The sequence below is a fragment of the Diabrotica virgifera genome, chromosome 4 (assembly GCF_917563875.1).
Source record: "Diabrotica virgifera virgifera chromosome 4, PGI_DIABVI_V3a".
NCBI classification, from domain to species: domain Eukaryota; kingdom Metazoa; phylum Arthropoda; class Insecta; order Coleoptera; family Chrysomelidae; genus Diabrotica; species Diabrotica virgifera.
The window spans coordinates 108,679,058-108,692,163 of record NC_065446.1 but is presented as its reverse complement, the minus strand read 5'-3'; the positions used below and the strand labels follow the sequence as shown (position 1 = coordinate 108,692,163).

Below are 13,106 nucleotides of genomic sequence, written 5' to 3'. Positions count from 1 at the left end.
GAAAAGCAGCAAGATGCAGATATAGGCACAACACCAAGTACTAGGCGAAGAACATATTAAGGTTTCGTTTTAGTGAAAGTGTAGTTTTTTTTTTAATTTTATTTACTATCTTTGTACAAATTAAACCAACAATTAGTTATTGTATATGTTATTAATAAACAAGAACAGTATATTGTGTTATTTTTGTTATTACATATATCCTTTATGCATTTAAACAATTTGGTACTTCTGCTCAGGGCCGCCGAGAGGGATGAGCGGGCCCCGGTAAAAAGTGAAGGGCGGGCCCCCGGCAGAAAGTGAAGAGCGAAAAACTTGTTTAATTTTTATAGAAATAAAATTATAAATAATAAATAATAAGAAACGTTTCAAATACATACATATAAATTTTATTATATTTTGATTATACAAAATTTTATTCAATTTATAAGAGTGAAAATATTTATAATACAGGTGCTTTTCGAGTTTTCTGATTTGGCAAAAATCGCATGATTTTACCAAATCATTTTCAATTCACAAAGTTGAAAGGCAGCTAACCGATCCTGTTTCATTCATTACCTCATAGCATTTTTTTTGCGAAAAAGAAAACTAAAGGATCTTTCTGGTTCTGCGACTGTCACCAGTAATGTGCAAAATATTCTTAACACAATAACGATTCAAATTTGAGATGTTTAATTTTATTAAGCAAATCTATTGGAGAAAGTTGAGATTCACCAATATTATCCTTGTATATCGCTCTCAAATGAAAAATTTCATCTCTCATTTCTTCACTGATGTCTTATTTATAAAACTATCGCAATACATATATCAATTTTCTTCTTAATATTGTCGTCATCTTCATCTCGGAATATCCATAAAATGTTAAATAGCGAATGAATTAATTTTATTTTCCGCATTAAATCTTCTGGTTAAATTGATATAACAACATTAAATATTTCCCAGCGAAATAGTGCGTCGGACTCAAAATTATCAGTCGCATTACTACTAGGCCCAGGCAAATCATCAAAAAATCTCACAGGCTTTTTGAGCCGTTTTTCTTTAATTGATGTAAATTCTGGATTTATTTCATAATTGCTGGTAACTAATTTAGATTCTTCAACATAGATTCTTCTGATTTTTTTGTAAATTTTCTAGAAGCAATGATGTATTTTTAATCTCCATATCCATACCATAGTTTTATCTGACTGCACTGTAGTATTTGACTCATGTGGTCTATTGCTGTTAAAATTTTAAACCAAATCAAACGAATTATGGACATAAATTGAAGAGCAAAAAAAAAAACGGAAAAATTACGTCTTTGGTCTGGTCGACGCCGGGCCCCTTACATCGCCGGGCCCCGGTAAAATGTACCGGCTGTACCGCCCTCTCGGCGGCCTTGCTTCTGCTACTTACTCAGTGGATCAAGGATCTAAGTACGTTTAAAATCTAATATCTTTTTCTAATAATAAATGTTTTTTTTTAATTAATGTTACTAAATACATTAGCTTTAGGACTACTTATCCTATAAATTTAGTCAATTTAGCTTTTATAGTAAAAAAGTTCTAGTATAAAAACTTTAACTTTATTTTTCTCAATAACTTGAAAATGTCACATAGACCCTTGATGCACTTGTGTCTTCATTTAGTTATACTATGCTCGATTTCTTGTTAGAGATAAAAAATGTTACTAGGTCAAATATGACACAAAATCTAGGCATGGGATAAAAAAGTTTATTTGAAGAAAGTTTATTTTTTTGTTCTTCTTAATGGTGGTACAGGCTCCTTTTTGCAATATTTTATTTAGTTATAGAGTAATTTCCACATACTAACATATTTCTCAAAATGGGCTCTGTGACGCCATTCGACGCTCTGCCATATATTACGAATATGTGTGCCAAATATCTCGACAAAATTATGAAAATTATAGCCGCAATCTTGGACCGCGTTTGTTGCTACCTGTTGATCGCTACTATTGGCTCCTAATCATTATCACAAGAGAGTGAAAATAAATTGACAATACTGCGACCATTTTTCGAAAACTTGTTGTCTGGCAATAGACACGAGAGCCCGCAGGGCCTATTGCCAGACAACAAGAGCTGCAGGGATACTTTTCACAGTTTGAGAAAAAGTGGAGCATTATTTTCTTATTTATTCTTACTGTCGTGTGATATTCGTAAGGTTATTTTTTATCCCAATAAGGCTTTTCATCGATTGTCATTTGTTTCGAGCTTCTGTCATATGTTGTATAATCTGTGTACAATATTAATATACACGTATTATACGACATATGACAGAAGCTCGAAACAAATGACTGCGAATGAAAAGCCCTATTAATGTGTCACACATTTTTCAATTTGTCAAAGTGAACAGCACAGTTTAGCAAATTATCTTTAGACGAAGATATTAATAAAATAGTTAAAGTTATTTATAAATACAGTTTTATTCATGAAATAATCTTACCGTAAAAAACTCGAGTGCTTAAATTTGCCGATCTTAATAAGTTTATTATGGAGATTTTCTTAAACGTGACAGTTGTCCAAACTAGGAAACTGGTTGCAGTTAAACAGAAACAATCTAGTTAAAAAAATTCCTACTGTAATTTTGTACAGCAGAAAATTACCGATGTAATAATAATCTGATTGGACAGAATTAAACACGTGATGAAAAATCTTACTACACAATTGGAAGTTAAAATCATTTAAGAATAATCTCATGTAATATCACAAGAGAGTGAGAATAAATTGAAAATATTGCGATAGTTTTTCGAAAATTTGTTGTCTGGCAACAGACACGAGAGCCCGCAGGGCTCGAGTGGCTATTGCCCAATGACAATAAATTTGAGTAAAAATGAAGCATTATTTTCTTATTTAATCTTACTGTCGTGTGATATTCGTAAGATTATTTTTTAATACGTACATATATTATGGATATTTTCTTAAATGTGACAGTTGTCAAAACTAGGAAACTGGTTGCCATTAAAAAGAAACAATCTACTTAAAAAAATTCTATCGGTAATTTTCTACAGTAGATAATTCTCAGTATAATTTTAATCTGATTGGACAGAATTAAACACGTGATCAAATATCTTACTATACGATTGGAAGTTAAAATCATCAAAAAATAATCGGGTATAATATCACAAGAGAGTGAGAATAAATTGAAAATAATGCGACAGTTTTTCGAAAATTTGTTGTCTGGCAATAGACACGAGAGCCCGCAGGGCTCGAGTGGCTATTGCCCAATGACAAAAAATTTGAGTAAAAATGAAGCATTATTTTCTTATTTATTCTTACTGTCGTGTGATATTCGTAAGAATATTTTTTAATACGTATATTATGGATATTTTCTTAAATGTGACAGTTGTCAAAACTAGGAAACTGGTTGCCATTAAACAGAAACAATCTATTTAAAAAAATTCTATCGGTAATTTTCTACAGTAGATAATTCTCAGTATAATTTTAATCTGATTGGACAGAATTAAACACGTGATCAAATATCTTACTATACGATTGGAAATTGGAAGTTAAAATCATTAAAAAATAATCGCTGTAATTTTTGTTTCTGAACCTTTCTATTGGTCAGAATCTCTATGAATGAAATAATCAACACCACTCTGATTTAAAAACAAATTTAATCGAATTGATTCATAGTTTTGAATACATCATTAGTAGTAATCATACATTTTTGTAGTAATTTATGTTGTCATAGTAAATAAAATATTAATCAACAAAACTCTGATTTAAAAACGTATTTAGGTAATGGAATTGATTCATAGTTTTGAATACATCATTAATTTATGAACACATTTTTGTATTATTAACCAGGTACCTGACACATTCTTCGACGCAATGCATTAATAGAGAGAAAATTTACAAAGCAATAAAACCAGCTTTTTTGTGTAAAACTCACGTAAAGGGTTCCCAAAAGATCACTTAAAGTGTCCCAAATTTACAGTACCCTATCTATAATAGTTTGTATTTAAACAAAAAAATTGTAAGCAACGGGACTGCCAGTCCCATGCGTGACCAACGAAGGGATAATAACGATTTATTTGGATATTGTATAACATAACATGATGAAAGAAAATCAACAGGAAAGGACCCCGGCACTTTTCTTACATCTCAATTATTTAAAGATAAAAATGGTACGCCTCTGAGATATTTCGAGTACTAGGTACTCAAAAAAACATATTGAATGTTAGCACCTTCAATGTATTTACAATTCTTAAAAAACATGAACTGTATCCGTTTCCGTTTCATATCCAGCGTCAAGCGTCAGCAAGTTCTAACACCTAGAGACTTTTTCCGCGCCTATTTTTTTGCCAATAATTATTCAATTCTTCATCAAGTTACTTAAATTCCTAATTTTTTAACTGGTGTTAAAAGAGAAAAATCTAAGAAGCAGCTCTCATCCTACTCCATGAACAAAAATGTGTAGCAAACCCATGGTTGCCAATACTAAAATAAGTCTTCTTCTTCTTATTTTTCTTTTATATAGGCAGTACTGCCTGTTTTTCATCAACGGTGCCTTTCTATTCTTCCATCTTTTCGTGGGGCGTCCTACATACACTTCTTTTGCCTAACGGTGACTTGTCCCTGTCTATTTTTACTATTATTGATTCAGACATCCTGCTTATAGTCCAGAAAGCCACTGCGCATCCGCTAGGAAAAATATTCCGATTCGGATTTTTTGCACAATCTTACTCAAAAAGGACTCCTTGTAACTTTGCATGTTGCCAGGACAAAAAGGTGGTCAAAAATTTTTTAAACGTTTTTTTTTTGTTTTTTTTTTCTAAAATTATTTTTTTGCATGGAAAAAATGCATTTTTTTGCATGTTTTTTTTTAGGGTTTTTGGATCATTCCAAACAGAATAGGTCTTTAGTGACTTTTCTCTAAAAATGATAGTTTTTGACATATAAGCGATTAAAAATTGAAAAATTGCGAAATCGGCCATTTTTAACCCTCAAAAACTATGTGAAAAACTGAAAATTTGAATGTTGCCAAGGTAGGTAGATATTCTTTAAACATCGATTGATGAAATCCCGAAGAGTTTTTTGCAATACAATATTCAAAACTCCTATTTTTTTTTAATTGCTAATCAAGCGTGCTCGACACTATTTTCCACCGACAGTATGGTGCAAATGAAAGGAATAAATTCGTTATTTCGTAAACCGGCGACTGTAAGGAAAAATCCCGAAACAGGTCGATTTTTATTTTTAAGTTATGATATTGTGGAATATATGGTATACTAGTGACGTCATCCGTCTGGGCGTGATGACGTAATCGATGATTTTTTTAAATGAGAATAGGGATCGTGTGGTAGCTCATTTGAAAGGTTCTTCAATTCTCTATTCAGTAATGTAAACATTTACATAATTATTTATACAGGGTGTCCTTCTACTTCTTTTTTTGTCAAATAATTTAATTTAATAAAATTTTTTTGGACACCCTGTATAAATAATTATGTAAATGTTTATATTACTGAATAGAGAATTGAAGAATCTTTCAAATGAGCTAGCACACGACCCCTATTCTCATTAAAAAAAATCATCGATTACGTCATCACGTCCAGATGGATAACGTCACTAGTATATCATATATGCCACAATATCATAACTTAAAAATAAAAATCGACCTGTTTCGGGATTTTTCCTTAAAGTCGCCGATTTACGAAATAACGAATTTATTCCTTTCATTTGCACCATACTGACGGTGGAAAATAGTGTCGCGCACGCTTGATTAGCAATTAAAAAACAAAGAAGTTTTGAATATTGTATTGCAAAAAACTCTTAGGGATTTCATCAATCGATGTTTAAAGAATATCTACCTACCTTGGCAACATTCAAATTTTCAGTTTTTCACATAGTTTTTGAGGACTAAAAATGGCCGATTTCGCAATTTTTCAATTTTTATTCGCTTATATGTCAAAAACTATCATTTTTAGAGAAAAGTCGCTAAAGATCTTTTCTGTTTGGAATGATCCAAAAAACCTAAAAAAACTTTTTTCCATGCAAAAAAAATAATTTTAGGAAAAAAACAAAAAAAAAAAACGTTTAAAAAATTTTTGACCACCTTTTGGTCCTGGCAACATGCAAATTTGTTAAAAGGAGTCCTTTTTGAGTAAGATTGTGTAAAAAATACGAATTAGAATATTTTCCCTAGCGGATGCGCAGTGGCTTTCTGGACTATTATGTGTTGATTTCACTCTTCTTTTCTGTTCTTTACCCAGGTATTTACATTGTCTACCCTACATGCGTCTGATTTCCTCACTTCTTACCCTTCCCTGTAGTCCTTTTCCAGCAATCCTTCTTAAGATCTTCATTTCGTTGGTCTCTCTATGTCTTTGTGTTTTGCTTGTGTCTGGTCTTGTTTCGGCCGTGTAAGTCATAATTGGCCTAATAACTGATTTATATATTCAGGCCTTTGTTTTCACTCTAAGCCAAGCCGCACACCAAAGAAACATGAAACGAAAAACATGAAACATGAAACGAAAAACATGTTTCATGAAACTAAAACACTGCTAAACAAATCTCAAACTCCGCCTACCAATAAAACGAGTGTGATTCATGCTCATGACACATTTTAATTTTCGGAGAGTCTCATAAATGGCCGGACGTATATTTGTTTAGCAGTGGTTTATTTCCATGAAACGTAATTTACGTTTCATGTTTCTTTGATGTCCTTAGGTATTTGTTTTTCCAAATTGTGTCGTTTAGGCATCCGGCCGTTGTACTGTATTTAACTGTTTGGTCTTTTACCTCTTCTTTGATATTGTTGTCGGCTGATAGATTAATTCCCAGGTATTTGAAAGTCATTACTTGTTGTATAATTTTGATTGACTAACTTCAATTTGCATCTTGTTGGTTCTTTGGCTATTACTAATCTTTTTGTTTTTTGGGCTAATATTTTCATATTCATTTCTTTTGCGTTAATATTGAATTCGTTCAGTAATCTTTGTAGGTCGTTTTATTTTATCAATTAGTATTTTTGCTGTGAGTTTCAATATGGTGCTCAGTAAATTAATCACTCTATAGTTACTGGAATCTGTCCTATCACCTTTCTTGAATAACGCTATCATTTGAGTGGATCTCTATTCTTCTGAAATTCCTCCTGTATTTATTATTTTACTTATTAGGATACTCAATTCATTGTGAAGTCTGCCTCCTCCGTATTTTAAAAGTTCATTAGCTATTCCATCTTTCCCAGGTCTGGTGCTATTCGATTTTTCATCTTTTTTATTTTCAACAACAACAATTGAGTATAACATACTATTATTGGCTATTATTGATATTACCATTAGCTAATATTATTGGCTATTATTGATATTATCAATAATAGCCAATAAGAAAATCTGAGACACATCGTCCGCAATCATACATTACATATTATGAAACACATAATACACAAACATAGGTAATACGCGAATACTCACTTAGATGGCGGTTATACACTCTTTTTAACGGAATTTTTAAATAATCTTTTTTGAAAAGGATTTCCGAAGAAATCGAAACGTCAACTTTTTTATTAAAAATGGAATTGTCAATACAATCAATAGTGGCTTAAAACAATATTTAACTTGGATATTTCACAGGAAACCGCAGTTTAAGTAAGTAAGTTTCAGAACCTATTAAAGAAGATTTTAAATCAATACTACAAGATCAGCCTAGTAATCATCATAAACCTCAACATGAAGAACATGAAACTCTACTTAGCAATAACGAAACAGTGATGATAATGTTGACTACAGATCCAGCGATTTATACGTTGTTATACATTTTGAGATGATTGGACCTAGAAACAAAGTCCATTTTCAGTACAAAGATACTAACATTTAGTGCTTTAAGCCCCTCGTGTTTAAAAAAATTCCGGTATTATTATTTGACTTCACTCTTAAGAATACTTAAGCTTTTGTACTTAGGTATACTAAATCAAATATCTTGAAGGTTAATCCTAGACGTATTTAAAATCTTAGACTGATATGTTATCAACTGGTCTATAAATAAAATGTGAATTTCATATTATACAGTAAATTTCATTGGTACTTACGTGCATAATATCCTACATCATTATTTGGATTTAAATAACCTATTTCTATTGACGCTTGCATGTGCTCGTCCCATTCTTTCCGATATCCGGGGTCATGTAAAACGTCAAATAAAGTATTTGCAGCTACATCTTGGAAGACTGTTTGGACTTTTACCATTTTAAAGTTTGTGTTTGGAGTCGACTTTGTCCATACCTGTAACAATACCAAGCAGTTGGTTCATGCCATTGTAATAAATAATAGTCTCCTGTTTTATATTGCTAACGCGAATTTGGGACTATTAGTGCATTCTTTAAAGGAAAAATATTGCAAAACCTCTAAATTTTAAAGAACCGCTTGGATTGACATGAAATTTGGCAAACACATAGCTAACAAGTCAAAGAAAAAAAGTGATATTGTGCCGATGTGTGCTTTTGCCCTAGGGGTGAGTTTCACCCCACTTTTGGGGGTGAAAAATATATGTTCGAAATAAGTCCGGAAAAGGATAAAATAGCTAATTCTAAGCAACTTTTGTTCTATAAAGTTTTTTCACCAGGTTAATAGTTTTCGAGTTATTTGCGAGTGAATATGTTAATTTTTCTACAAAATAACCACGTTTTCAGACGGTTTTTCGCAAATAACTCAAAAAGTAAGTATCGGGTCGAAAAAAAAATTCTTATCAAAAATATAGCACGTAAAAAAGTGAAAAACATGGTGCATATATTAGGTCACTATACCTAGTAGAAGCAGAGTTATAGCTAATGAGAAATAGGTTCATATTCGTCAAATTCCAAATCGAATATTTTAACGTGCCATAACCAAAAAACGAAGCACTTTTTTAGGGAAAACTCATTTTAACTTTTTTAAAGTGTTTAAAAAATGCTTATTTTTGTTTTTTACAAAAAATTTTTTAGCATCAAAAGTAAACAAGTTACGCTCAAAATAAAGTTGGTCCCTCTTTTTGGTAAGAAATCGTGAAAATCACCCCCTAATTAGCATTTCAAATGAACTTAATTGTTACCACTTCACAAGTTTTTTACTCGCGTATGTATTGGTCATATGATCTGTAAGTTTCATCGGTTCAAAGTCCTTATTTTTGAAAGAGCTGTAGTTAAAATAGCTTGAACGAGTCACTTATCACGAGTGTATGCAAATTTAGAAACACCGAATCTTAACCAATTTTTGTCTTACAGAAAAACAAAATAATACAAAATATTCAGAAAAGTAAAGCCTACTTTTTTTATTGTTTAAGATTTTTGGTATCTCTAACAATTTTTAAGTTATTTTGGAAAAAAGCATTTTTTTCAAAATTAAAATTTTTAAAATTTTACTTTAAAACCAAACTTTTTCAAAAATAAGCACTTTGAATCGATGAAACTTACAGATCATATACATACGACATAACTAAAGTAACTTGTGAAGCGGTAACGATTAATTTCATTTAAGTTGCTAACTGGGGGGTGATCTTCCTGATTTTTTTGCCAAAACAAAAGGGACCAACTTTATTTTGAGCGTAACTTGCTTACATTTGGTACTAGAATTTTTTTTTAAACAGAAAAAAACTTTTTTTAAACACTTTAAAAAAGTTGTAATTTGTTTTCCCCAAGAATGCTTCATTATTTGGATATTTCACATTGAATTATTCTATTTGGAATTTTTCGAATATTAACTATTTTTCATTAGCTATAACTCTGCTTTTGCTAGGCACAGAGACCTAATATCGTCGGCTTACTGCCAAAACCAACCAACTCCATTTTTAAAAGTTTTGAGATACCCACCTTTAAACTTTAATTTGAAATGAAAAATCGTCTGAATTTAAATAATGATTTAATAATTGAAAAGTATGACAAAAATATTTTTCAGTTATTAAATAATTTTTTTAAATTCAGTCGATTTTCAATTTCAAATTAAAGTTTAAAAGGTAGATTTCCCAAAACTTTTAAAATGGAGTTGGTTGGTTTTGGCAGTAAGCCGACGATATATACACCCTTTTTTTCACTTTTTTATAGGCTGTAGTTTTGCTAAGAATATTTTTTTCTACAAAATGCTTACCTACTTTTTGAGTTATTTGCGATAAACCGTCTAAAAACGTGGTTATTTTGTTGAAAAATAAACATATTCACTTGCAAATAACTCGAAAAGTATTGATTTGGTGAAAAAACTGTATAGAACAAAAGTTGCTTAAAATTAGTCAGGTTATCCATTTCGGGAATTATCTTGGACATATATTTTTTCACCCCCGAGATGGGGTGAAACTCACTTCCAGGGCAAAAGCACACATCGGCACCATATCACTTTTTTTATTTGACATGTTAGCTATGCGTATGCCAAATTGCATGTCAATCCAAGCGGTTCTTTAAAATTTACAGCAAAAACCGTGAAAGAATGTACTATATAGCAGAATAGTCTGCTATCTCTAGCTGTCTAGCTAAAGCCTACGGTATAGAACGAAGGTAACAGGGCCAGTCAGACCGCCAGCTTCAACCGCCTATTATTACCCCTGGTTTTACCCAAGGTACTCATTTTATTCGGGCCGAGTCGACCTGGTGCCTATAGACATTTTTAAAAATGTCTAGATGTTCTCGCCGGCGCTGGGATTCAATCCCCGGCCTACTTGCGTGGAAGTCAGACATACTACCGACGGAGCTATCCGCCCCCTGCTGTTATTGTAAGAAGTAAAATAAATAATGCTCATATTAATTGGGTCAATACAACGGAGTATAGAAATACCCAACAGATATTTTTTTTACTTGCAGTATATGTACTAGCAATTTATACCTCTGCTACTATATCTGATGCAATTCCCGATATTGGACGATATTTTTACCAATACTGTACTTTTTGGCCTTAAATTTTACACTAAGTGTATTTATATCCTAAAGCAAAAGCAACAACTGTTGATCAAGCTTCAGTACTCATCTTTATACATAGTTCTCTTTAAATATAGTGACCTGACCTATCGACCCCAAGTTCAATAGAGGCTTATTATCTAGAGCAAAAGAAACATACGTATTTAGTAAAATTCGAGACTATTCAAAAGTTCTTATTGTTATAGTAGGTACATACAATCAGGCAAATCAGAATATTGATAAAAAATAAACAGGATCAGAATAAGACTAAGAAGGCGCAATCGACACATTAACTGTTAGAACCGTGAAATCAAGAATCTATAAGGCCAATTATAAGACCCACAATGATGTACGTACCCATCAGAAACAAAATCTACATCAGAACAGGCAGAAATGAGAACACTGAGAAGAATCACAGATAAACAAGCTGAGAGACAGAATAAGGACTGAAGAGGTTAAAAAAATGTAATTTATAGGGTTTAAATAGAAAAAAAGATTGGAACAACAAATAGCAATGGATAAATCACCAAGTGGTAGAAATATCGACCAGCAGGGGAAGAGGTGGAGTGATAATCTTCCATAAAAGAAACAACCCGCCTATGAACAAGCACAACATCTTATGTAAAGGAAGAAGTGTATAGATAAGTTAATAGTTAGTTATTCATTATTCATATTGCGGTACCTTTATACCTTTATAAAATTATACCCATTCGTGGTAATATTTTTGCCATACTCAACGGGGCGCCATCTACTCGCATTTTTATTGACTAATAAAACCCGGATCGATGTTCCCGGAGTCGGCGTCAATAGATGGCGCCATACTCATTAACTGTCTGGTGTAAATTGAACGATATGAATATAAAAGAAAAACTGTGTATGTACTTCACAACCTTATGAGCTGAATTGAAATTTTTCGATCGCTAAAATCAACGTATACATATAATTTTCCTGTACAAAATGAGGCTAACTGAAAAGATAGAAAATGAACCTACGGGATCATCAGAAGAAATGCACCCTAAATATCCTTATCTACATTAAACAAAAATTGGTGGAATGAAGAATTAGAGTAACTTAGAACTTAGAGATAATTGGAGGATACAAGAAAATAAAGAACTGTATGAACAAATATGTTTTGTACACATGTACAAAAGATACTGCTACCTATCATGAAATACTTATAGGTAACGAAAACAAAAAACGAATAAGTACACGGAAAGAACATGTGATGAGATCGATGGCTTATTAGGAAACTCCAATTCTAGAGAACACTGGAAAACTGTGGGAACTTTAAAAACAAATCGAAACGAAAATATAACGATATGCCCAACTGAACAAGAAACGTGGAGAAACAATTTTAGAGATTTACTAACAGAAATAAAGAAAACAATTATTTACCCATAGGTACATAAATCAAAAGGTGCAAGCCATTTTTGAAATAATTAAGACGTCCCATGGTCCCATACCTACATAAAACTCACTCTGTATAAATGATCTTTATAGGGTCAAATTAGTTGCCATATTAAGTTGAACCTAACAATTAATATCAATATTTGTGAATATAGTGCCCCACTTATAAAATCAATTCGGAATAATAACCTAAATTATTGTATCGTTATACACCAGGTCAAACTTCAGAATGTGAGTCATATAAGTCCACGAAAATTAAGGATATCATCAGATATTCCTCACCACAAAATGTGGATAGATAAGATAACGTACAGACGAAAACAAAAAATAATAAATGTTGAAGACTGCAAAAATAAACCAAAGGTAAAGAAAGAATGAAAAAGAATAGAAAAAGATTTTGGAAGCTCTGCAAAATATAGGTGTTTGTTTCGTCAATAATTATTATCTTCGAGCTGAATTTTTTATTTATGATGGTAGGGGAGCCCAAGCGGGTATTTTTGCAGTTACTCGAGCGAGTCAGATTATCACATGGGAAGAAACCTTGTGCCCTGTAAATGTACCTCTACCATATATTGGCTCTTAATACAGGGGAGTTCGTTAAGGGAGGTCCGAAAAAATCTATTCTTAGAAAAACTCGAAATCGTCAGAATAAGATAAGGTAAGTTAGACAAGGCGAAAACGGTGGGTTCGTTAGGAAAAATATTATATATAGCCCCAATATAACCGTTATTTTTCGAGATACTGACCATGTGTGGTGAATGGCTAATTTTGGTCTCAGATTATGTTTCTGACGGAGCTGAAAACGAAAATAAAATTTATTTGAGATTTTTTTGCGTAATCACATTCGTGAGA

At 32.0% G+C, this 13,106-nt stretch overlaps 1 protein-coding gene across 1 annotated transcript in view; it reads right to left on the bottom strand.

The window, feature by feature from the left end:
* LOC114331847 (START domain-containing protein 10) overlaps positions 1–13,106 on the bottom strand; it is a 50,246-nt gene that overhangs the window by 21,406 nt on the left and 15,734 nt on the right. Inside the window, exon 2 of the mRNA XM_028281524.2 lies at positions 8,022–8,214. Coding sequence (XP_028137325.1) covers positions 8,022–8,214 — 193 coding nt within the window. The remainder of the gene's footprint in view (positions 1–8,021; positions 8,215–13,106) is intronic.